Source organism: Pan paniscus, chromosome 10 (genome assembly GCF_029289425.2).
Source record: "Pan paniscus chromosome 10, NHGRI_mPanPan1-v2.0_pri, whole genome shotgun sequence".
NCBI classification, from domain to species: Eukaryota; Metazoa; Chordata; class Mammalia; order Primates; family Hominidae; genus Pan; species Pan paniscus.
In genome coordinates, this window is record NC_073259.2 from 41,885,900 (window position 1) to 41,911,337 (window position 25,438).

A 25,438-nucleotide genomic window follows, 5' to 3' on the forward strand; every position below is an offset into this window, starting at 1 on the left:
TGATTCGCTACAATGAGTTTATTGGAAACACAGAGTGAAACAAAGACAAAGGAGAAGGCAGCAGAGTCATTAGTTTTTCAGAAGCTCTTGCGGGCAGCCCCGGAAGGGAGATGTTCTCCCCACACGCGTGGGCCTGTCCCTCGCAGAGTCATAGAACCACTATCCAGGGTCCGCGTCTCCATTCCACAGGCAAAAGCACATGGGCAGAGTCCCAGGTCGTGCAGACAGGGACATTCCCGGGCCTCCCCCATTCCTCCAAGCTTTGGGGAAGAGCTCAGGCAAGACCAATGCATACAGCAAAAAACAGAAGGCAGGCGGAAGAAAAAGATGAATCCTCGGGACAACAAATTGACTACCAGGAAAGGCTACAGAGAGAGACCACGGCGCCGCCCGGGCCTCCCCGGACTCCTGCGACCGGGGATGGCTCCCGGAGCGGAGCGGTGGGGAGGGCACTTAGAGTGCAGGCAGCGGGCGGCGGCTATTGGGAGGCCGGCGCGGGCGGCGCGTTCCGGTGGCGCGAGGTACTGGCTGGGTGGAGAGTGACGGCGACAGGCGCTGGCGGAGGCGGCAGCCTCCTAGCACCTCTTACAGCTGCCGCCGCAGACGCCAACCCCGGCGGAGGGGGCGCAGGCGTTAGTAGTGCCCACCACCACGTTGCTGTTGCTGGGGACGCTACTGACTCTGGTGGAGACAACAGGGGCAGTAGTGGAGGCGCAGAGATCGCCACAGACAACGCCACCGCGGGAGCTGCTGACGCCTGCAGGGGGAAGAGACGGAGGCGCGCGTCAGGCGCAGCCGCGACCTGGGTGAGTGGCTTTGCTGCGAGCCCACGCGCCCTTTGCCCAGAGGCTCCCAGACCCGCCCAGCGGGAGGAGGGGACGGACCCCACTACTTACAGACATTCACCGAGCCGACGCCCTCACATAGCCTGCAGGGAGAGAAGGCGAGAGGTCAGTGCCGTGGAAAAGGCGCCGGGCCCCCGTGACTGAGGTGGAGGGGGACATCTGTGGCCCTCCATCTGGGCACTTGCCCAAGGGAAGGGGCAAGAAATGCTCTTGGCCAGGAGCCAGCGTAGACTCGGGTCACCGTGAGGGTCTGGAGACAGAAGGCCTGTGAGTGCCTCGCTCTCCGCTGCTTCTGAGCTGTGCAACCCCAGCTTCGGCCAACCTCAGCCTAGGCTTCCTCATCAGGAAAACCTACTTCGTAGATCTCTTGCGAGGACTGAATCAAATAAGAGGCGTCCAGTGCTTAGTGCCTGGCTCATAGCCCTTAAGAGCTATTAGCTGCCACTACCTCGAAGTTGGTTCTGACTGAATTGCAGGTGCATTTGAGGGGAACAGATTTAACTTCTGAAATCCAGTCTGATTGGTGTCATTAGATTATAGGCATCAGGAGGGTAGACATTTTTGTCTATTCCTTCCTGCACCACCTAAAAACAATGCCTGGCTCAATACAAAACTGTTAGATAAACAAATGGGATTTTAGAACAGGCTCAGAGACTGCCCACCACAGTCCTCTCATCTGGCAGATGGAAAGGCTGAGGCCCAGAAGGAGGACATATCCAATGACAAGGCAGGGCTGTCACCCCAGACACTCATTTCTACCCAGCCCACATTTCCCTCCCAATAGCTTCCCCTAAGGGAAGAAAATGGAGTTCCCCTGAAAGCACACTGGCCAAGGATTGGTTAAATCAGCTTCAGATAAGAGAAGCCACGGCCACCATCAAATCATTCCATGCCCAGGTTCCCTAGGTAACACATACCAAAGCTCCTGATTTCATTCCAAGAGCCCCGTGTGATGGAGGAGTGGGCCACTCAGATTCCAATGCCATCTCCATGTGTTTCTCCAACTTCCAAATTCAGACTTGGAAAACTGCTCCTCCCAGAATTCTTCACTTATGAAATTCCCCAGGCCCAGCCAGACAGACCCCTGCCTCTGAGCTTTCCAATGGAACAACTCGAGTTTGGTGGAAATCTAATCATATGGTCACTTTAGTTTCTAGGTCCCAAACCTGTGTTCCCCATTTCCCAAATAAACAAGATGCTCCCTCTGCATCCCCAACCTTCACCCTCCTCTCCCCAGGGCCAAGGGCCTGACTGTCCACAAAAAAAAGGAGCTTCGAGTGAGACCAACTGACCAACTAGGGGAAAGAAACCAAGGGCAAAGAATGAGCTCACATTCTGGGAGTGTTGTCCTTCTGGGAGCAGGAGCTGTATAGCTGCCCTCCAGCTGTATAGCTGGCCTCCAGCCATAGGAAGGCTGAGTGACCAATGGGTCTTCTCCACTCCCCCCACCTCTGAAGCAAGCAAACAAGCAAAAATCCTGAAAGCAAGGCATAACTGCCCCAAGGGATAAGTCCTTGCTCTCTGCCTAACTCATTCCCACCTGCCACAATGGAATACCACTTTGGGATGCTCATTGGCACTATAACAGAAAAGCATGAGTTGATAGTGTCATCTATCTGAAGCTGTCCTTATGGGATACATCTGAACTCCCAGGTCTGGAGATGGGGCCAGGGCCAGACTAGGAAAAAGAGAAGGAATCCTGAGAAGCACATGCAGCTACAGCTGGAAGGGAAGAAGCACTACCCAGGCAAGCTGACCCCAAGCCTTAATTAGGCTTCTCAGTAACAGGAATACCTGCTGCCAGATTACTGGATCTCAACTGAGATGAACAAGACTGCAATCTCAGATCAGTGCCTGGGTGAACATGAGAGACTCAAACGGGGCTAGATCATACTTAAAGGACTTACACAAATTACCTGTCTGGTTGCAGGGTGGGGAGGTTAACAAACAAAACTTAAATGCTGCCAGGAGTGTGAGGACAGAGCACACTGAGAACCCTGGCAGGGCTGGGAAAGGGAAAGGTCTATGGGACCCACCTCTGCTCCTCGCCCTCCAGCAGGCGCCTGTAGGTGGCGATCTCGATGTCCAGGCCCAGCTTGGAGTTCATCACCTCCTGGTACTCCCTGATCAGGCAGGCCATGTCCTGCTTGGCCTTCTGCAGGGCACCCTCCAGCTCGGCCAACTTGCAGCGGGCATCGCTGAGGGCTGCCTCACCCTGCTGCTCAGACTGAGCCACCGCGGCCTCCAGCTTGGAATTCTGAAGAGAACAGAGAGAACAAGGTAGATTAGAGTCCCTGGGTCTCTCTGATGCTTACCTCGATGAGACCATGCTCCCCACCAAGCTGGGAGCACCCCAGAACAGAGCCTCTTGCCTTTATCACCTGAGACTCATTGAGAGACCACGACCAGGGACTCTACATGGACAAAGGGGCTGGAGAATGAATGCTGAGATCCAGGTAGGGCACACATAGGCTGTGCGACAATGGTTAGGCCCTCGGTCTCTCTGACCTTGGGCACAGATGCCCCATACCTGGCACTTGGCATTCTCCACCTCGGCTGTCAGCCTCTGGATCATGCGGTTCAGCTCGTTGATCTCCTCCTTGGTGCGGCGCAGGGTCTCCCCGTGCCTGATCACCGTGGCCTTCATCTCCTCACACTGGGGGAAGTAGAGATGCTCATGAGGCTCAGGGTGGGACCTCCCATCCATTCAGGGCATGACAGATGATTTTGCAGGTTGTGCAGTGCTCAGCCTGTGCAACCACACATGGCAGTCCTGCCCTACCACCCCAACATCAGAGTGGCAGCCATCTCTTCTCATCCCTAGTGCATCCCCAGAAAAGGAAGCCTATTTAATAGATAATCTCAAATCCCTCCCACTGCCATGTCTAGCAGGCAGGCATCCTGTGCCACTCACCTTGCTGCGGTACCAGGACTCGGCCTCGGCCCGGCTGCGGGTGACAATGTCATCGTACTGTGCCTTGATCTCGGCAACGATGCAGTCCATGTTCAGGTCCCGGCTGTTGTCCAGCTTGACAACCACGGAGGTGTCTGAGATGTGGGACTGGAGAACGCGGATCTCCTGCAGGAGGTGAGGGCAGTGACTTTAGTTGAGAACACAGCCCCACCCACCATGTCCTGACTCCACCTCCTCAGGCTTTCTCTGGTCCCCAACCCTGGCCCCTCACACAGCCTCAGGGACTGCAACCTCTACCCACATCCTGTCCAACACTCCCACCCCCATCTCTCCTCTCTGCTGGCTGCCAGGTCTCTGCCTGGCCCCTGAGCCCGCACCTCCTCATACAGCCGCCTCAGGAAGTCGATCTCCTGGATCAGGGCCTCCACATTGGCCTCCAGGTCTGATTTGCGGAGGTAGGCAAAGTCCACATCCTGGAAAGGTGGGGATTGTTGGAGCTCAAGGACCCTGGTGATCCAGCCTCTAGATTCCTCTCTCTTCCCACCCATTCCATGAAGCCTGGGGAAAGGAGTCCCCAGTGTCTCATTCCCATGCCCTCTCCTTCCCTTCTGGCCCTTCCCGGGGTGACCTGGCATCCTCTGCCACTCTGAGGACAAACCCTGTTTGTCTTGGGCACGGCTCACCAGCCTTTCACTGCTCCTTACCCTCTTATCTCTCCTTTCTCCCCTCTCCTGCTCCAGGAAGCCTGCCCAGACTGACCCCCCAGCTCTCACACCCTGACCCTTTCCTGTCCCCCAGCAGTGCTCCAAAAGCCCAAGGGCTACTCCTGGTTCTTCTCCATCCCCCCTTAGACCCTGGGATTGTGTCTCTGCCTCAAGGTCAGACTCCCCAAAATGCTAGACAGACTGCACTGTCTCTCAGCAGAGACATTGAATCTGCTATGTCTCCAGGGAACTCAACCACAAACCACAACCTCTGGAACAGAGCAGGACACACAGAGGACAGTGCAGCCATCTCCTCACCCAGGGCAGGTGTTGGTGGATATTCCCAGGTCATTGCCCTTTGTCAAGGCCCTGGATGCTCCATACAAAGGCCTGCATCTGGGCAGTCCTAGCCTGCTGTGGAAAGGTCATTGCACCCCACACTGAGGTTGAGACCCCCTGTGTGTCCCCAGAAAGAGCTTGTCATTCTGAGATCCCACAGATCTGTGCTTCTCAATCCTGTGTCACTTGCCTTTTTCAGAGCCACAAACTCGTTCTCAGCTGTTGCTCTCAGAGAAACCTCCTCCTCATACCTGAGACAGAGCAGAGGGAAGAGAGGGGAGGTCAGGGCAGGGCAGGTCTCTGCAGAGCCACCATCACATCACAGTTCATCACAGCGATAGGGGCAGTACTAGAAACACCTCCACACAGCCCCGGCCTGGCAGCCTAGCTTAGTCCTTTCTGGTTGGATGTGGGATGTGTCTGGGATTCTCTATCCACTTTGAACTGGGGATGGAGAGTGCTCATCTGGGACCTCCCAGTCCTGTTCCCAAAGGGGCTCTGAGGTCCCCCAGGAGGCAAATAGGACTCAGCCCCCAGCCCCATCCTGGGAGTGGACAGCATGGACTCTCAGGGCCTGTAGCCCTAGCCTCCCTTCACTGGTATCAATCCCAGCTCAGGTGTGGGGCCTCCTGGACCCGCAGACCTTCAGGACTCAGCACCCAAGGCAGTGGGACACCCAGAGCCCAAGACCTGTCACTCATGAGAGACCCTGGGCTCACATCTGACAGGTGCTACAGGCACAGGGGCTAAGGGTTAGGAGAGAAGGCCTGGACCCTGCAGAGGCTTCCTCCCCATCCAGCGCAGGGGAGAGCTGCTGGGTGATGTGGTTCAGGGAAGAGAAGGCTGAAGTGGGACAGAGACAGGTCATGGGAGTCACAGCCCTCCTCTTACATAGGTGTCTGGGCAAAGATTCCACAAAGGAAAAGACCCCGCCACCCTCGGTCAATCTAGTGGTCATGGCCACTCACCCTACCTGGGAGTTCTTATTGTCTAATCCAGTGTATTTCACCTAAACCCCATTCCTGTGCCCAGCATCCCTCTTGCCCGCACTCACTTCTTCTTGTAGCCCTCCAGCACCTCCTGCACGTGGTTAAGCTCTGAGGCCAGCCTCCCGCTGTCGGCCTCCACGCACTCGGCCTCCCGCCGCAGAGTCTCGATGTAGCCCTCAAACAGGGGCTCCAGGTTGCTCTGGCAACACTCGCGGTTCTGGTAGAACTGCAGCTTTGTCTCCAGCAGTTTGTTCTGCTGCTCCAGGAAGCGCACCTGCCATTCGGTGTGGGAAGGAGGGGCAGATGGTGTCTGGTGCCCCAAAGCCAGCTCTGGGGGCTCGCAGGGGAGGTGCTTTAATGGGAACCCCCAAATCTGGAGCTTATCTGAGATTGAGTAGAGGTAGGCAGTGGGAGACAGACAATTTCTGGATTTCCTGGTCATGATCTGTGTCTAGATTTCCCACTCAGGAGTGGAGCAAGGGCTGGGTGGTGTCAGTGCCTGCTGCCTGGGGAGTTGAGTGACCCCCCCCCACCCAAGCAGATGAACAGAAGTGGAGGCTCAGCCCCTCACTATGAAACTAGGTGATCAGCAACCCTCACAGGCAGAGTACTCAGGTTCAGATCACAGATGAGATTTCTGGGGATGGTACCAGGAAGAGGGTGTCACAGGCCATCTGGAAGGGAGCTCAGCTGTCCCAGCCCTTCCCCTGTGTCATCTGGAAGTCAGTGCACCCTACTCTCTCACCCTGGGGCTGCCCAAACCCCTCTGAGTTCAGCAGCAGTGGTCACATGCCCCCTCCCCCAACTCCCTGATGTCTAGCTTGTGCCCCAGAGCAGCCTGGCCACACTTTTCCTTCACAAGCTCCCTCTATCTGAACTGTCAGCTGAGTCTGCATCTTGAGTGCCTGTGTGTGTGTGTCTGTGCGTGTGTCTGTCTGTCTGTGTGTCTGTGTGCCTCGCCCATCAGACTGGGATCTCAGGCAGGCAGAGGTCTTTGTGCCTCTGACTCCATCCTTAGTGCCCAGCCCTGGCTGTGTAGGTGGTGGGGGTTCAGGAAGGGTGTGATCCAGGACACCCACCTTGTCGATGAAGGCCGCGAACCTGCTGTTGAGGGACTTGATCTGCTCCTTCTCCTCCTGCTTCACGCACTGGGCGTTGGGGTCGATCTCCAGGTTGAGGGGCGTGAGGAGGCTCTCGTTGACCGACACGGTGGTGATGCATGGAGGGCTGGGCCCGCACACGCCCCCGGAGCGGTAGCCGAAGCTGCGTCCGCAGGAGCCGGCCCGGAAGCCCCCGCACACGCTGTGGCTGCCGAAGCCCCCGGTGAGGCCGCGGTAGCAGGAGATGCCACGGTAGGGGGCGGCGGTGATGCAGCAGCGGCCGGGCCGGGGCCCGCAGGCGGAGATGCAGCTGAAGGCGCGGCCACCACAGTAAGATCCACAAGTCATGGTGCTTTTTGGGGAAGAGAGGAGGTTCTGAGGATGGAGACGTCCGAATGGAGAGCACAGTGGTCGGGGCGTCAGGCGTTCACTACTTGCACCTCTGTAGGCCTTTTATATAAGTGGGGAGACTGTGACCACGTGGGTCGGAGCAATTAGAAGGCTTTATGGGCTTGGGTTGTTTAGCTGCTGTCGCTCCCCACTTAATGTACTTAATTGGTGCCCAGAAGCAGCCAGATGTTATGATCTCTTGCCCTAAACTGCAGTTTTCTTCTTCAAAGGACCAACTCACGTCCCGCACACCCACCTCAACCTCCCAATACACAGTTGAGGAAACTGACGTTGGACGAAGGAGTGGGCAGTGACTCAGGTTGGAATGGAAGGGAAGGGGCGGGGCTGCTGCTCTTTCTGTCCTGCGGGGTTTGACATGGTCAATGCCGCTGTCCGCGGTGCTCATAGGACTAGCCAGGAATGTTGGGGGGGGAATCCCTTGATGTGGAACTTGGGGGGCGCTTGGTGGTTTCTCCGAACTAGATGACCTGTTTCTGCACCCCAAAAGACCCACGTTTACGGAATCTCTAACTTAGTCACCTTCTCAGGGACCCAGTTCCTCCACACCTACTCCCAAATCCCTTATCTATACCTATCAACATGTTTTTTTCTCTCTCTCTCTCTCTCCCACTCTCTGGTGCACACACACATACACACACAAACTCACACACAATGCACTCACATGCTGGCCTTCCTACTCACAACCTCCCCTCTCTCTTTCACATACACACTCACACACACAATGTTTTCACATGCTGGCCTTTCTACCCACCATCACACACACACACACACACACACTCACAGGTCCTCACCTGCACATTCAACTAGCATGTAGACTAGTCCTCAGGCCACCTTATTAGGTCATATTGGCCAGCCTCGGCTCAGCGGAGGCATTCCCTCCCTCAGAGTGTCCCATGCGGCCTCGGGAGCACACACTAGCCCACTGGCCCCAGGAAAGCACAATTACCTCCCACAAGGCCCTAGACAAGGATTGAATGTCTGGATGTCCTCTCAGGCCTCTGTGTAACCTCCAGGGCCTAGAAGGTCTGGGATGAGCACCACTGTTATGCATCTATACAGTATCTGGCTCAGAATATGAGATCAAATAGAGCCACATGAGGAGAGCATCCAGCCCCTGCCATCATCCCCTGAGTCCCTGCTGCTTTCCGCACTATACTCCTTGAAACTCCTGCACAGAAGTTTGTCAGTACCCTTGGCAGGTGCCAGAGAACAGATCTATATTTGTATGTGCCATCCATCCAGTGTGAATAGTGTGGGTCTTAAACTCACAAAGGCTGGGTAGGAACCAAGGCTCTGCCCTGAGTACCCCTGTGTGATCTAGGGGAAGGCACTTGACTCTCCTGGGAAATAGGTTAAGGCTTTCCCTCCTACTACTGCCTTAGAGTTACAGAAATGTGTACATGCTCAGTGGACTTCAGAGCACAGAGCAGATGGGCTTCATTACAATCATTAGGAAGCGGTGGGCTCAGGGGCAGTGTTTATTCAGAATTCATGTTCTGACCCACTAATTGAACCAACCAGAATTTTATTTTAATGAAATTGATTATGAGAAAATCAAATAGAGTAGAATAGACCAGAAAATAGCAGATTGCACCATATGTCATGGTAATAACTTGTTACATGCCCTTTTTGTTTCAGTTGTATGGCATATGTATATGTGTGTGCATACTCAGTCACCATGTAAAATTATTTCTTATTATAGTTGCAGCAGAAAAGTTGAAATATCTATTTCTCACTGTATACAAAAACCAAATTAAAATGGATTAAAGACTTAAATATAAGACCTCAGACTATGAAACTACTAGAAGAAAACATTGAGGAAATGCTTAGGGCATTGACCTGGACAAAGATTTCTTGATTGAGACCTCAAAAGCAAAGGCAACCAAAGCAAAAAATGGGCAAATGGGATCACATCGAGCTAAAAGAACTTCTGCACACCAAAGGAAACAATCAACAAGGTGAAGAAATGACCTACAGAATGGAAGAAATATTTGCAAACTATTCAACTGACAAGGAATTCGTAGCTGCAATATATAAAGAACTCAAACAACTCAATAGCAAGTAAACCAAATAATCTGATTTTAAAATGGGCAAAAGATCTGAATAGACATTTCTCAAAAGAAGACATATACATGACCAACAGGTATATTGAAAATGCTCAACATATCATCAAAGAAATACAAATCAATACCACAATAAGATTATCATCTCAACCCAATTAAAATGACTTTTATCAAAAAGACAAAAAAATTATGGATGCTGGCAAGGATGTGGAGAAAGGGGAACACTTGTACACTGCTAGTGGGATGTAAATTACTACAGCCACTATGGAAAACACTATGGAGTGTCCTCCAAAAGCTAAAAATAGAACCACCAGGTGATCCAGCAATCCCACTACTAGGTATACATCCAAAAGAAAGAAAATTCATATATCAAAGAGATGTCTGCACTCCCACGTTTATTGCAGCGCTATTCACAATAGCCAAGATTTGGAATCAAACTAAGTGTCCATCAATGGATGAATAAAGAAAGTATGTTACAGATACACAATGGAATATTATTCAGCCATAAAAAGGAATGAAATCCTGTCATTTGCAACAACGTGGATGGAACTGGAGGACATTATGTTAGGGAAAATAATTGAGGTACAGAAAGACAAATTTCAGATGTTCTTACACATATGCGAGAGCTAAAAAAATTGATCTCATCAGATAGAGAGTAGAATGGTGGTTACCAGAGGCTGGGAAGGGTAATGGGGAGGGGAAGATAAAGACGTGTTAATGAGTACAAAAATACAGTTAGATAACAGAAATGAGATCTAGTGTTCAGTAGCACAATAGAATGACTATAGTTGATCATTTATTGTGTATTTCAAAATAACTAAAGGAGTAGGCTTGGAATGTTCCCAACACAAAGAAATAAATGTTTGAGGTGATGGATATTCCAAGTACTCTGATTTGATCAGTACACACTTTATGCTTATCTCAAAATATCTTATGTAGCCCATAAATATGTATAACTATTATGTACCCATAAAAAGAAAACATAAAATAAATAAATAAATAAAAAGTTTGAATACATGGCATATTCGTTAAGCACACAGACTCAGATTCCAAACTGCCTTGTTTCGAATTCTAGCTCTGCCACTCTCTAGCTGTGTAAACTCAGGCAATTACTTAGCCTCCATGTACCTACCTCATTTCATGATTTCTAAAATGAAGATAATAATAGTACCCACCTCATAAAGTTGTAAAGATTAAAAGAGTTAATCCATGTAAATCACTGAGAACTAAGCCTGGCACACTCTAAGTGTGTAATCATATTAGTTGTTGTTGTTGTTGCTGCTGCTGCTGCAGACATATCAACAGCATTGATGGGATATACTCATCCACATGCCTAAGCCATCTGTGTCCAGTTTTCATTAACCGCCTATCTTAAAGAATTTGTAGAAGGATTAAATGAAATAATGCATGGACAATGTTTAACAGTACCTGGCACATAGAAAATGCTCAATAAATGTTATCTACTGTATTCTACAGTGGGAGCCAGTCCAAGGGGCAGAGGATCTGAGAAGTTTGGCCATGGTTACTCCATTTGTCCTCGAAAAGAACCCCAAAACACATGCCACTCCTTCAATCTCTGCTCCAGCCTGATTGCCTCAGAGAAGGTCCAAAGAGAATCTCTTCTCTTTGGCAAAGGAACACACCACCAATCCTTGGGTAACCATACTACTGGATGAGAAGAGAGGCTTGGATAATCTAAAAATTCTGTAATCTGTGAATAATTCATAAGTGTGTATTTATTATTTGGACTTAACAGACCATCAGAAATCCTCAGTCATAAATTAAATGATGGCACACTCACTCATCTTTATTTTTGCCTGATCCTAAAACCTCCTGATTGGTCAGTAGCCAGAGGATTTCATGAGGTTGAGGATGGGGGATATGGCCTTGATAATTCCTCAAAGTATAATGGCCCTCCAATGAGAGCAAGAGAAGGCAAGCTTTCATTGCAGATGGACAAATGGAAGTTGGAGTTGAGGAAGAACTTCCCAGAAGAAGACAAGTAGTCATTATTTTCTAAAGGAGCTTGCATTATCTCTTCCATTTAGGGAGGCTTTAAGTAAAAGAAAGACACTTCTTATTCTGCAGTGGCCACCATTTTTGTGGAGACAAGGTGAACCAAAAGACCTTCAGATCTGGAGATCAGAATCTCTTAACCCAAGTGGACCTTTATTTCAAGGGGCACTTGTAAAGAATGGGCAAATTAGGTGGTTTTAACATTAGAAAGTTCTTGTTCAGTGCTCCCTTCAGTTCATTCTGCTCCCTGGAGGGTATTATAAGGCAGACTCCTCAAGATAGTTGATCGCTTAGACTAGATAACATTTTCCAGATGGGGGACTCGGGGATTTTGTGACTGATATTTCCTAGCTCTATGCTCAATCCTGTCTTAATTTTGGAGGGAAGGAGGCATTAAGAGGAGGAAGGAAACATGGGTTCTGGAGCTCCCAGTCTGGTAGAGCATATCCGAATTCATGAGAAAGGCCAGAAGTCTAAAGAGGGCTACTTTTCATACATACTGTCAGATACTGAGGAATGCAATGACAGCTGACAGTGTCCTTTCTGGGACAATGTGCAATTGCAGCTAGTCTGATGGGAAAGGCAAGAAAGGCTCCCTGGAAAGGGTGAGGACAAGCTTTAGGCAAAAGGCGGGCAGGACAGTGTTGATGAGAAGATGTGCATGGAAGCATTTCACACAGTGACAGACAATGAGACAGGGCTAGTGGGTGGACAACAGGTGATCCTGTGGGCCCTTGCAGGAGTGGAGAGGATCATGAGATACTGTGACAGTGGAGAGAGAGGGAGAATGCCGGTTGAGGCACAGCCCTCATAAGCAGGGACAGTGTCGTCCCTGAGACTCTGCTACACAGCTGTGGGCTGGAAGGCAGCCTGTAGGCTCTACATCTGGAGCATCTGCATGCTGGGCTTACAGGTGTCCAGAGGGCCATGCCCTTACTAACCTTGCAGCTGGCTTATGCTTTCTACTCATAGAAAGCAGGTGCAGGCCAGGGTCCAGTGAAGGAAGTTGAGAGGTAGTGGGGTGGCTGCTTACACAACACCCGGGATGTTGAGATGTTGATAATGGAATTGATCCCAGGCCAGTTGGGTGGGTGACTGGGGAGAGGCCCAAGTCAGAGCCCTGCCTTCTCAGCCAAGAGAGCCCAGGACGCTGGCCAATTATCCATCAGAACTCACCAGAGAGGAGTCCCACTGGACAAAGGGCCAGAAGGCCCCTGTAGGATGCCTGGGTGGGGCTGGAGCCTGACTCAAAAGCTCCACCCTGGTAACATTCATCCCACTAACCAGCTGAGTGCCTGCACCTTCCTCGCCCCATGTCCCTGCCCTGTGAAGGTTCATTACTATAAATCTGGAACTACGGTGCCCACCTCTTCCAGTGGGTCTACACACACTTTCCCTTGGTGCTGTGCTGCTTCCCCCATCCACCTCCTCCTCCTCTGCTCTTTCATCCCGGGAGTGACCCTTGCACCATACTTCCCAGATCTTCTCCCATTTTTCCTCCACTGTCCTCCAGTTTCCTCCTCTTCCTGACTATCTCCTAAGATCTCTCCCTCATTTTCTTCTCCACCCATGCAGCACTCTCCTTCTCTTCTTCTAAGTCACCCTTGAGAATAATAGTCTAAGACCAAGTATTTCTTTCTCCCTCTTTTCCTAGAAATCTCCTCTGATTTGCTTCTCTCTTTCCTTCTCCAATCCGACACCTGGTCTCTACTCTGCCCCAAGGCCTTCAAGATCCTTGTTCTCATTCCCTACCACCCCCTTATAGCCCAAGCCAAGGACTTTGCTTGGTTGAAGGACACATCTCACTCACTTCATTCATCCTTCAGGCCCCAGCAAGGAAGGTCACCCCTCTCCACCCCCACCCCCAGGAATAGCCACATCATCTGCTTCATGTGTCCCCACCCTATCCTACCACAAAGCTTTGCACAATAAACCACCAAGCTTCGATGGCTCCATTACTCAGCACTTAATATGCAGCTGGTATTCTTTTCATTCATTCAAAAAATATTTATTGAGCACCTACTATGTGCCAAGCCCTTGGAATATATCCACGAAGAAAACATTTGTACACATTGATGTGTTGCAGGGTTTCCATTTTTGTTCATTATCTGGGTATGTGTCCCTGCTTTTCTCTTAATACTGGAAGCTTGCCAAGAACAAGGGTGAGCTCTCCTATACTCTCTGGCCCTGAACCCTGAGAGCAACCTGCAGGGCCCTGCAGAGGGCATGGGGCAAGATGAGTGTTTGTGTTTTTATGTTATGTACAAACACCAGCTACTGTGTGATACTTACTACTGATGGCCGATGGTGTACAGAAGGGAGTGCAATGGGACAAACGCATCCCTTCCTTTGGGATCAGACACAGAGGCTCTGGGTGCCAGTTCTGCTACTAACACACAACCTGAGCCTTAACCTCCCTAGACCTCAGTGTCCTCTTCTATAAAACGAGAATAATAACACCAAGCTCAGAGGGCAACTGTAAAAATTAAATGAGTTAATGCATGTTGGACTCTTAAAATAGTATCTAGTATGGTGTAAGATGAACATCAAAAGATTTTATTATTAAGTTTGGAAGAATAGTCATAAAATAGCTTTCTACATGAAACACCTACTACTGACATAACTTTTAAAAAAAATAGCCACATACCCCAGAAAAACTCTTGCATAAATGCACCAGAAGACATGAGAAAGGATGTTCATAGCAGCTCTGTTCAATCTACAGAACTCTGGAAACAACCTTGTGGCTATCGAGGTAGAAAGGCAAATAAACTGTGGTATAGCCATGGAATGAGTGCAATCCACAGTGAAAATGAACACAGGACAGCTACAGGAAGCAACATTTGATGAAAGAAACCAGATGCACAAGGATCCATGCAACATGAGTCCATTTATGTGAAGTTCAAAAGCTGGAAAAAGAAACAATATGTCATTGCAAGATGGGTGCATTGGTTCTAAAACTGTAAGAAAAGCAAAGGAATAATTAAACACAAAATGCAGGAGAGGAGTCACCCTAGGCCAGGAAGGAGTAGGGTACGATCAGAACAAGGTACAAAGGAAGCTCCTGAAATACACACATGTTCTATTTTTTCCTTTAAGTGGTAGGTATTGCTACATATCTAACCACCTATGCATTATTTTGTGTTGAAATATTTCACAATAAAAATAATTGTTATCTCCACAAAGTTAAAATCTATCCTCTTTACCTTGCCAGAGCCAAGACCATAGAGTGGAGATTCTGCCATCTTCCCTCCCCTCCTCCCTGCCACCTTCCCTCCCCTCCTCCCTTCCCCATGACAAGGTTTTTTCACTCTGAAGAAAACAAGTTGAATGTCCTTTTAGGTCTTCAAAAATTAGCAGCAATTAATTCCTGAAGTTTAATGAAATGGTGTCACATTTGAATTTTTCATACCTTGTTTTAAATTGCTTCTTACATCTTTAAAATTGCTTAGTAAGGACCAGCCATTAGTAATTAGCTTGTGTTTATACATGTTGTTTTTATAAGGAGTTATACTGGTAGAAAAGGTGAAGTGTGGATGAGATGTACTTTGACTCACAGTGCTCCTCAGGACACCCAACCGCTGGTTTACTGGGGACATCACTGCTCAATTGTGAGCAGTGCCCCAAATTCCAGATGAGGGTACAAAGAGCTTCAGAAGTGCTGGCCCAGCAGCCCTGAACTCACAAAGGGACAGCAGGTGCCATACTCTTCTCTGGGGTGACCAGATAGCTCAACACAGTCTGTGACCTGCCACATTTGTCCTGTCACAAGGCCACACTCTGAATGTTTTGCACAGATACCCTGAGAGCCCTATTCTCTTCTATTTTTTTCCTCTCCTCTCTTTTCCCATCAATCCTGCTTCTGTTCTCATTCCCTAAGGCTACTCTGCCTGCCTTTGCCCTTGAAGCATAGCAGCTCCAGGGGGCTATAAGCCAGGTCATTTCACTTCTCTTTTCTTCTCCTCAATTTAATGCAAACCTCTGTACTTTACGAGCTAATTTTTCTAGGACCTGCTCTATTGGAGTGGGGGGTGGTTCATTGGGTAGGTAGAACATAGTACAGTCTATCAAAGTATTGCCATATACCAGAGGTATGCAAATAACTAAAACTGATGTTTTCCACCCCATCCTTCAATTCTTAGTCACGGGGTGCTGCACATCTAACTCTTACTCCTTCCCAGCCCCCAAGTAGCCTCACATCGCCGTGTGTCCCTAAATGACCCCTCATGGTTCTAACCATCCCAACCCACTCTGACTCTGCTTGTCTTCCTTAGATGGACTCTCTCACACCCTAAATTCACAGATACTCCCCTGTAAACAACTTTCACTACCCTCTTGAACTTATCCAAAGATTAGGAAGTCAAGGGGTTGTCACAGCTTACAGGTGAGAAGGCAATGCAACTCCTGACTCCGTCACTTACCAGCTGGGAGACTTCGGGCAAGTTATTTAACCTCCCTGAGCCTTGGTTTCCTCATCAGTAAAATGGGGATAACGGTACATACTTCATATGATTGATGTGAGAATTAGAGATCATTTACGATATATAATGATGATCACATCGTAGGTGACCAATTAAAAAGAAACATATTCTTATCAAACTAAGATCTATGCTTCTCTACACAGTTCTTTCTAATTCTAATTCTCTATACAGTTTTTCCTAATACAGGGGGAAATGTACTGAAGTGATCCAACCTCCATCTCCTGGGTTCAAGCAATTCTCCTGCCTTAGCCTCCCATGTAGCTGGGAATACAGGCACGTGCCACCATAACGGGCTAATTTTTGTATTTGTAGTAGAGACGGGGTTTCACCATCTCTGGTCTTAAACTCCTCCACCGAGGCTGGTCTTGAACTCCTGACCTCAGGTGATCCACCCCCCTAGACTCCCAAAGTGCTGGGATTACAGGTATGAGCCACTGCGCCCAGCTGTGATTCAGTTTAGCATCACCAATCTGACATTTTATGCTTCCTAGGGTGATATAATAAGAGTTACACAGCATATTTTATGAAGTATTCTGGCCCAACAATGTTTAATTTAAACCTAATCCAGCCTCTAGCCCAGTGCTGTCCAACAGAATTTTATCTGAAAATAAACAATAAATAAAATAAAAATAAATAATAAAGAAGTGTTCTTTATATGCACTGTCTAATAAGGTACGCACTACTTACAGGTAGCTGCTCAGGACTCAAAATGTGGATAGTGCAACTGAATAACTAGATTTTTAACTTATTTAGTTTTTACTAACTTAAATTTAAGTAGCCACATCTGCCTATTGTCTACCAAATTGGACATCCCAGCTCAAGATTTACTTTCTAATTTATAGAAAATACAAGGGCTAGAGCCACAAATTAAATTATGTAAAATGTAGTTTTAAAATCCTTAGGACAGTTAGGAAAATTGAATCTGAGATGAATAGTAAGTGGTGCTTTGGAATTATTGTTAATTTTCCTGAATAAGAAAATAGTACTCTCCTTATTCTTCAGAAATTCCTGCTGATGTATTTAAGGATGACATGCCATGCTTTCTGCCACTCAAATAATTGGGCAACTGTGAAAGCAAATATGGTATAATGTTAACTGTTGAATCGGGGTAAACAGGTGGAACATCAATGCATGTGTGTTGTATTATTCCAATTTTTCTCAATATTTGAAAGCTTTCATCATAAAAAAGATAAAAGACAAATATTTAATAATCTGCTGACTGTTCCCATGGTAGGAAAAGTGAGATGGTTTTCAGCTGCCAACTGAAAAATCTGGAGATGGGGAAATCCAGATTTGTGTTTCAAGAGCACTTTAGCCACAGCTGCGATGGAAATGAGAGACGGTATTTATTAATGCCTCAGCCTTTCCTGAAACCCCTCTCCCCACATCACACTTAACACACAGGTCTCCTCCTCCCAGTTTCTCCCAGCACCTGGCCTCCCTTCTCTTCCCCTCGCCAGGCTCTACTCCTCCTTCTCGTCCTCTCCTCTGCCTTCCCCTTCCCTCCCCAATGCCTGCAGATGAAGGAATGCCCTGCTGGCAAGACACTTTGAAGATGAAACATGCTGACTCCCCCAGAGCCCAAGACTGACATCTTTTACAAAGAAGAGGGTGCAGGCCACTCCCCCATTAAAGCACATTCTGGAGAGGCGTTGGACCCGGCTAACCACCCAAGCCCATAAAGCGCAAATTGCCCCAACATCATCTTCACAGCCAAGCCCCTTCAGAATCTGCGCATAAATAGGGCTGCGGTGCCCTGAGGAGCACATTGGAGTTTCCATCAGGACTCCAGGTCCCCTATCCTGTCCTCTGCAACCCAAACGTCCAGGAGGATCATGACCTGCGGATCAGGATTTGGTGGCCGCGCCTTCAGCTGCATCTCGGCCTGCGGGCCCCGGCCCGGCCGCTGCTGCATCACCGCCGCCCCCTACCGTGGCATCTCCTGCTACCGCGGCCTCACCGGGGGCTTCGGCAGCCACAGCGTGTGCGGGGGCTTCCGGGCCGGCTCCTGCGGACGCAGCTTCGGCTACCGCTCCGGGGGCGTGTGCGGGCCCAGCCCTCCATGCATCACCACCGTGTCGGTCAACGAGAGCCTCCTCACGCCCCTCAACCTGGAGATCGACCCCAACGCCCAGTGCGTGAAGCAGGAGGAGAAGGAGCAGATCAAGTCCCTCAACAGCAGGTTCGCGGCCTTCATCGACAAGGTGGGTGTCCTGGATCACACCCTTCCTGAACCCCCACCACCTACACAGCCAGGGCTGGGCACTAAGGATGGAGTCAGAGGCACAAAGACCTCTGCCTGCCTGAGATCCCAGTCTGATGGGCGAGGCACACAGACACACAGACAGACAGACACACGCACAGACACACACACACAGGCACTCAAGATGCAGACTCAGCTGACAGTTCAGATAGAGGGAGCTTGTGAAGGAAAAGTGTGGCCAGGCTGCTCTGGGGCACAAGCTAGACATCAGGGAGTTGGGGGAGGGGGCATGTGACCACTGCTGCTGAACTCAGAGGGGTTTGGGCAGCCCCAGGGTGAGAGAGTAGGGTGCACTGACTTCCAGATGACACAGGGGAAGGGCTGGGACAGCTGAGCTCCCTTCCAGATGGCCTGTGACACCCTCTTCCTGGTACCATCCCCAGAAATCTCATCTGTGATCTGAACCTGAGTACTCTGCCTGTGAGGGTTGCTGATCACCTAGTTTCATAGTGAGGGGCTGAGCCTCCACTTCTGTTCATCTGCTTGGGTGGGGGGGGGTCACTCAACTCCCCAGGCAGCAGGCACTGACACCACCCAGCCCTTGCTCCACTCCTGAGTGGGAAATCTAGACACAGATCATGACCAGGAAATCCAGAAATTGTCTGTCTCCCACTGCCTACCTCTACTCAATCTCAGATAAGCTCCAGATTTGGGGGTTCCCATTAAAGCACCTCCCCTGCGAGCCCCCAGAGCTGGCTTTGGGGCACCAGACACCATCTGCCCCTCCTTCCCACACCGAATGGCAGGTGCGCTTCCTGGAGCAGCAGAACAAACTGCTGGAGACAAAGCTGCAGTTCTACCAGAACCGCGAGTGTTGCCAGAGCAACCTGGAGCCCCTGTTTGAGGGCTACATCGAGACTCTGCGGCGGGAGGCCGAGTGCGTGGAGGCCGACAGCGGGAGGCTGGCCTCAGAGCTTAACCACGTGCAGGAGGTGCTGGAGGGCTACAAGAAGAAGTGAGTGCGGGCAAGAGGGATGCTGGGCACAGGAATGGGGTTTAGGTGAAATACACTGGATTAGACAATAAGAACTCCCAGGTAGGGTGAGTGGCCATGACCACTAGATTGACCGAGGGTGGCGGGGTCTTTTCCTTTGTGGAATCTTTGCCCAGACACCTATGTAAGAGGAGGGCTGTGACTCCCATGACCTGTCTCTGTCCCACTTCAGCCTTCTCTTCCCTGAACCACATCACCCAGCAGCTCTCCCCTGCGCTGGGTAGGGAGGAAGCCTCTGCAGGGTCCAGGCCTTCTCTCCTGACCCTCAGCCCCTATACTTGTAGCACCTGTCAGATGTGAGCCCAGGGTCTCTCATGAGTGACAGGTCTTGGGCTCTGGGTGTCCCACTGCCTTGGGTGCTGAGTCCTGAAGGTCTGCGGGTCCAGGAGGCCCCATACCTAAGCTGGGATTGATACCAGTGAAGGCAGGCTGGGGCTACAGTCTCCGGGAGGCCATGCTGTTTACTCCCAGGATGGGGCTGGGGGCTGAGTCCTATTTGCCTCCTGGGGGACCTCAGAGCCCCTTTGGGAACAGGACTGGGAAGTCCCAGATGAGCACTCTCCATCCCCAGTTCAAAGTGGAGAGAGAATCCCAGACACATCCCACATCCAACCAGAAAGGACTAAGCTAGGCTGCCAGGCCAGGGCTGTGTGGAGGTGTTTCTAGTACTGTCCCCATGGCTGTGATGAAGTGTGATGTGATGGTGGCTCTGCAGAGACCTGCCCTTCCCTGACCTCCCCTCTCTGCCCTCTGCTCTGTCTCAGGTATGAGGAGGAGGTTTCTCTGAGAGCAACAGCTGAGAACGAGTTTGTGGCTCTGAAGAAGGCAAGTGACACAGGATTGAGAAACACAGATCTGTGGGATCTCAGAATGACAGATTCTTCCTGGGGACACACAGGGGGTCTCAACCTCAGTGTGGGGCGCAATGACCTTTCCACAGCAGGCTAGGACTGCCCAGGTGCAGGTCATTGTATGGAGCATCCAGGGCCTTGACAAAGGGCAATGACCTGGGAATATCTACCAGCACCTACCTTGGGCAAGGGGATGGCTGCACTGTCCTCTGTGTGTCCTGCTCTGTTCCAGAGGTTGTGGTCTATTGCTGAGGCCCCTGGAGCCATAGCAGATACAATGTCTCTGCTGAGAGACAGTGCAGTCTGTCTAGCATTTTGAGGAGTCTGACCTTGAGGCAGAGACACAATCCCAGGGTCTAAGGGGGGATGGAGAAGAACCAGGAGCAGCCACTGGGCTCTTGGAGCACTTGTGGGGGACAGGAAAGGGTCAGGGTGTGAGAGCTGGGGGGTCAGTCTGGGCAGGCTTCCTGGAGCAGGAGAGGGGAGAAAGGAGAGATAAGAGGGTAAGGAGCAGTGAAAGGCTGGTGAGGCATGGTCAAGGCAAACAGGGTTTGTCATCAGAGGGACAGAGGATGCCAGCTCATCCCAGGAAGGGCAGAAGGGGAGGAAAGGCATGGGAATGGGACACCAGGGACTGCTTTCCCCTAGATACATGGAATGGATGGGCAGAGAGAGGAGTCTGGGGGCTGGATCACCAGGGTCCTCTGAGTTCCAATACTCCCCACCTTTCCAGGATGTGGACTTCGCCTACCTCCGCAAGTCAGACCTGGAGGCCAACGTGGAGGCCCTGATCCAGGAGATCGACTTCCTGAGGCGGCTGTATGAGGAGGTGTGGGCTCAGGGGCCAGGCAGAAACCTGGCAGCCAGCAGAGAGGAGAGTTGGGGGTGGGAGTGTTGGACAGGATGTGGGTAGAGGTTGCAGTCCCTGAGGCTGTGTGAGGGGCCAGGGTTGGGGACCAGAGAAAGCCTGAGGAGGTGGAGTCAGGACATGGTGGGTGGGGCTGTGTTCTCAACTAAAGTCACTGCCCTCACCTCCTGCAGGAGATCCGCATTCTCCAGTCGCACATCTCAGACACCTCCGTGGTTGTCAAGCTGGACAACAGCCGGGACCTGAATATGGACTGCATCATCGCCGAGATTAAGGCACAGTATGACGACATTGTCACCCGCAGCCGGGCCGAGGCCGAGTCCTGGTACCGCAGCAAGGTGAGTGGCACAGGACACCTGCCTGCTAGACGTGGCAGTGGGAGGGATGTGAGGTATCTATTAAATAGGCTTCCTTTTCTGGGGATGCTGGTCCCTAGGGATGAGAAAAGATGGCTGCCACTCTGATGTTGGGGTGGTAGGGCAGGACTGCCATGTGTGGCTGCACAGGCTGAGCACTGTACAACCTGCAAAATCATCTGTGGTGTCCTGAATGGATGGGAGGTCCCACCCTGAACCTCATGAGCATCTCTACTTCCCCCAGTGTGAGGAGATGAAGGCCACGGTGATCAGGCACGGGGAGACCCTGCGCCGCACCAAGGAGGAGATCAACGAGCTGAACCGCATGATCCAGAGGCTGACGGCCGAGGTGGAGAATGCCAAGTGCCAGGTATGGGGCATCTGTGCCCAAGGTCAGAGAGACCGAGGGCCTAACCATTGTCACACAGCCTATGTGTGCCCTACCTGGATCTCAGCATTCATTCTCCAGCCCCTTTATCCATGTAGAGTCCCTGGTCGTGGTCTCTCAATGAGTCTCAGGTGATAAAGGCAAGAGGCTCTGTTCTGGGGTGCTCCCAGCTTGGTGGGGAGTATAGTCTCATTTGGATGAGCATCAGAGAGACCCAAGGACTCTAATCTACCTTGTTCTTTCTGTTCTCTTCAGAACTCCAAGCTGGAGGCCGCGGTGGCCCAGTCTGAGCAGCAGGGTGAGGCGGCCCTCAGTGATGCCCGCTGCAAGCTGGCCGAGCTGGAGGGCGCCCTGCAGAAGGCCAAGCAGGACATGGCCTGCCTGATCAGGGAGTACCAGGAGGTGATGAACTCCAAGCTGGGCCTGGACATCGAGATCGCCACCTACAGGCGCCTGCTGGAGGGCGAGGAGCAGAGGTGGGTCCAACCAAGGGTGGCCCAGAACCACCCTTCCCCATCCCTGGCACAAGCCTACCCTTGGCCTTGGCTGAGCAATGGCCAGGGCTCTGGGGGAAAAAATTATTATTATTCACTTCCGGTGTGGGGAGGGCTGGTGTGTGAGTTTGTCTGAGGCAAGCTGTTCCCTCAGACTCTGTTCCTAATTGACCAGTTGTGGACCCTACCCTATGAACTGGGGAGCTTTTTCAGCCACTCTGGGGCAGTCACTAATGTTGCCTTTTTCTCTTTTGCCCTCAGGCTATGTGAAGGCATTGGGGCTGTGAATGTCTGTGAGTATTTGGGGTCCAGTGTGGACAGATTTACTAACTACCTGTGATGGAGGGCAGAGTTTGGAAAAAGGAGTGTTACTGAGATTGAATTTAAAAGAGTGGGTTGGCATCACAACAGGAGGGATTTGGGGTCAGACATCCAAAAGACCCCAGCTCTTGGACTAGATGGACCTAGAATTGTCCACTGAAGATGCTTCTGACTTTTCATACCAGAACTCAGGTCTTGGGCAGGGGCGGTGGTCAGGAAGGCAGGATGGCTTGCCCTTCAGAATTTTGACTCAGCCTTCGGGGTTCACAGGTGTCAGCAGCTCCCGGGGCGGAGTCGTGTGCGGGGACCTCTGCGTGTCAGGCTCCCGGCCAGTGACTGGCAGTGTCTGCAGCGCTCCGTGCAACGGGAACGTGGTGGTGAGCACCGGCCTGTGTGCGCCCTGCGGCCAATTGAACACCACCTGCGGAGGGGGTTCCTGCGGCGTGGGCTCCTGTGGTATCAGCTCCCTGGGTGTGGGGTCTTGCGGCAGCAGCTGCCGGAAATGTTAGGCACCCCAACTCAAGTCCCAGGCCCCAGGCATCTTTCCTGCCCTGCCTTGCTTGGCCCATCCAGTCCAGGCGCCTGGAGCAAGTGCTCAGCTACTTCTCCTGCACTTTGAAAGACCCCTCCCACTCCTGGCCTCGCATTTCTCTGTGTGATCCCCCACTTCTGGGCTCAGCCACCCCACAATGGGAAAGGCCACCCTAGAAAGAAGTCCGCTGGCACCCATAGGAAGGGGCCTCAGGAGCAGGAAGGGCCAGGACCAGAACCTTGCCCACGGCAACTGCCTTCCTGCCTCTCCCCTTCCTCCTCTGCTCTTGATCTGTGTTTCAATAAATTAATGTAGCCAACCTGGGTCTTGTCTGTGTCTCTGTTACCCTCTCAGGGGTCGGGGTTAGGGAGGGTCCCCGAAGTCACATGGAGCAGCGAAAGGCCAAGCCAAGGGTCTCCAGTACAGTTTTCTATCCCTCGCCTCACAGAAGGTTCAGATTTAGCCAAGAGTTGTGCTAGGCCCCTATTTGATGTAACTTTATCCACACAACCCTAATGATACACCTTGCAGATGAAGAAGCCAGAACTCAGAGGCACTCAATAATTGGGGCAGGGTCCCCCACTTAGTTGGGTGGTTCATCTGGGGTTTAAGCCCTGTGTGTGTCGCTAGTGCTCATTTCACTAAACTGCAGCTGTCTCTCAGAAAACATCTCATGCATATCTGCAAACTGATGGATCATGAAAATCAGATTCACCAATCACTCAAAGCTTGAGGCAACATCACCCATTGCTTTGGTAGGGAAGACTCATGCCTGAGTAATTTATTGGAATTCTTTAAGGGGTGAATACATGAATATGATTTAAAGTTTCAAAAAGCCTTTGATGTTGGCTTTCTTTTTTTTTTTTTTAAATGGCATCACTCTGGGGTTTTGGAGACCTGCCACAGCTGATACATTTTCCTCAAAGACAGAAAACAGCACATAGCAAGATGATGTGGCATAGAGGGGGGACACGGACTCCAGCCAGACTGCCTGGGCCCCAAGCTGGGCCCTGGTCCTTCCTAGGTGAGTGGGTTGGGCAATGTATTTACCCTGTCTGTGCCTGTTTCCACACCTCCAAAATGAGGATTATAGAAAGGGCAACCACCTCATAAGTTGATGAGTTAAAGGATTTCATATATGTAAAAGGCTTAGATGGTGCACGCCACAAAATTATCACTCTATTTTTTATCATTAGTGTTATTCTTTTGCAGAATGTAAAGTAGAAGTCCCTCTAGGGATCAGGGCCTCTTATGGCCAACCTCTTATTACATTTATATCTGTGATCAGAGATTGCAAGTACAGAGAGAAACCTCCGTGGTTACCAGGGCCATTCAGCTTCTTCATGCATGGAAGTATTAACTTGACACTGACGAGGTAGGGGAAGGGGAAGATGACAGCTCAGCCCCACTATGGGCCAAGGTGACTCCCTGAACATACATCTTTAAGCCAGAGTGAATCTCTAAACTTCCAGTCCAAGGCCCAGAAAATACAGCAGAAATGGGAGTCCCCCACCCCTACCCTTCTGGGCACTAGAAATGATTAAGAATATTAAGAGACCAGAAGTGAGTGGAGTGAAAAGAACAAAGTCTCTTGTAAAAGCTAGAATCAAACCAAGGTCTCTCAGCCACCCCTGATGGAATTCTGAGTGGGACACAATCCTAGAAAGTTCCAGAATTTGTGATCAATCATTCCAACCAGCCCTGTATGCTGTGACATCACACAGCTCAGAAGCTGGCCCTAGGCCAGGTGCAGTGGCTCACACCTATAATCTCAACACTTTAGGAGGCCAAGGTGAAAAGATCGCTTGAGCCCCAGAGTTAGAGATCAGCCCAGACAATACAGTGAGACTCTATCTCTATAAAATATAAAAATATTAGCTGGGCGACGTGGTGTGCACCTATAGTCCCAGCTACTTAGGGGGCCGAAGCAGGACAGCTTGAGCCCAGGAAGTTGAAGCCACACAGTGAGCCATGTTTGCGCCACTGCCTCCAGCGTGGGCGACACAGCAAGACCCTGTTTCAAAAAAATAAAAAAACAAGAAGCAGCAGCAGCAGCAGCAGCAGCAGCCCCTGTCAGGAGTCCAGACCTGAGACTCAAGCACCAGCTCCATCCCTCCCTAGTTCAGAAGCCAACTACAACTCCAGTCCTGATGGACTTCTCACCTATTCCAACTTCAGCCTAGCTGGGCCTTAGTGACCTGCCGTATTTCACTCCCTCACTCTCCCTCTAGCTCTGACCCTCTCTTCCTTCCTACTCCGGCCCCACAACCCTCACCTCCCTCTAGGTTCCCATTCCTGCACAGGCTCAGACAGAGGAGCAAGGCGGGAAGGAATCAAACACATAATGCCCCGGGTGCAGAATGGTGAAGAAAATGGAACATCTCACTGTGTGACCTTTAGCAAGTCACCTCCCATCTCTGGGCCTTAGTGTATCTGCTAATGAAATACAATGTTTGGGGCTGGGTGTGGTGGCTCACGCCTGTAATCCCAGCACTTTGGGAGGCCGAGGTGG

General features: G+C 50.8%; 2 protein-coding genes across 2 annotated transcripts in view; one reads left to right on the forward strand and one right to left on the reverse strand.

The window, feature by feature from the left end:
- The window catches only part of LOC100974091 (keratin, type II cuticular Hb6), a 34,559-nt gene continuing 9,121 nt past the window's right edge, over positions 1 to 25,438 (reverse strand). Inside the window, exons 3-11 of the mRNA XM_034935806.4 lie at positions 6,871 to 7,341; positions 5,857 to 6,065; positions 4,993 to 5,053; positions 4,137 to 4,232; positions 3,760 to 3,924; positions 3,376 to 3,501; positions 2,882 to 3,102; positions 897 to 928; positions 1 to 757 (exon numbers count right to left, since the gene is read on the reverse strand). Of these exons, the coding sequence (XP_034791697.2) occupies positions 576 to 757; positions 897 to 928; positions 2,882 to 3,102; positions 3,376 to 3,501; positions 3,760 to 3,924; positions 4,137 to 4,232; positions 4,993 to 5,053; positions 5,857 to 6,065; positions 6,871 to 7,341 (1,563 nt within the window). The 3' untranslated portion in view covers positions 1 to 575. The remainder of the gene's footprint in view (positions 758 to 896; positions 929 to 2,881; positions 3,103 to 3,375; positions 3,502 to 3,759; positions 3,925 to 4,136; positions 4,233 to 4,992; positions 5,054 to 5,856; positions 6,066 to 6,870; positions 7,342 to 25,438) is intronic.
- LOC100975531 (keratin, type II cuticular Hb1) lies at positions 689 to 24,099 on the forward strand. The gene is made up of 10 exons (XM_034935802.3): positions 689 to 806; positions 17,380 to 18,063; positions 18,869 to 19,077; positions 19,881 to 19,941; positions 20,701 to 20,796; positions 21,009 to 21,173; positions 21,436 to 21,561; positions 21,835 to 22,055; positions 22,335 to 22,366; positions 22,665 to 24,099. Exons 2-10 carry the CDS (start codon positions 17,695 to 17,697, stop codon positions 22,901 to 22,903), a joined length of 1,518 nt encoding a protein of 505 aa, XP_034791693.1. The 5' UTR covers positions 689 to 806; positions 17,380 to 17,694; the 3' UTR covers positions 22,904 to 24,099.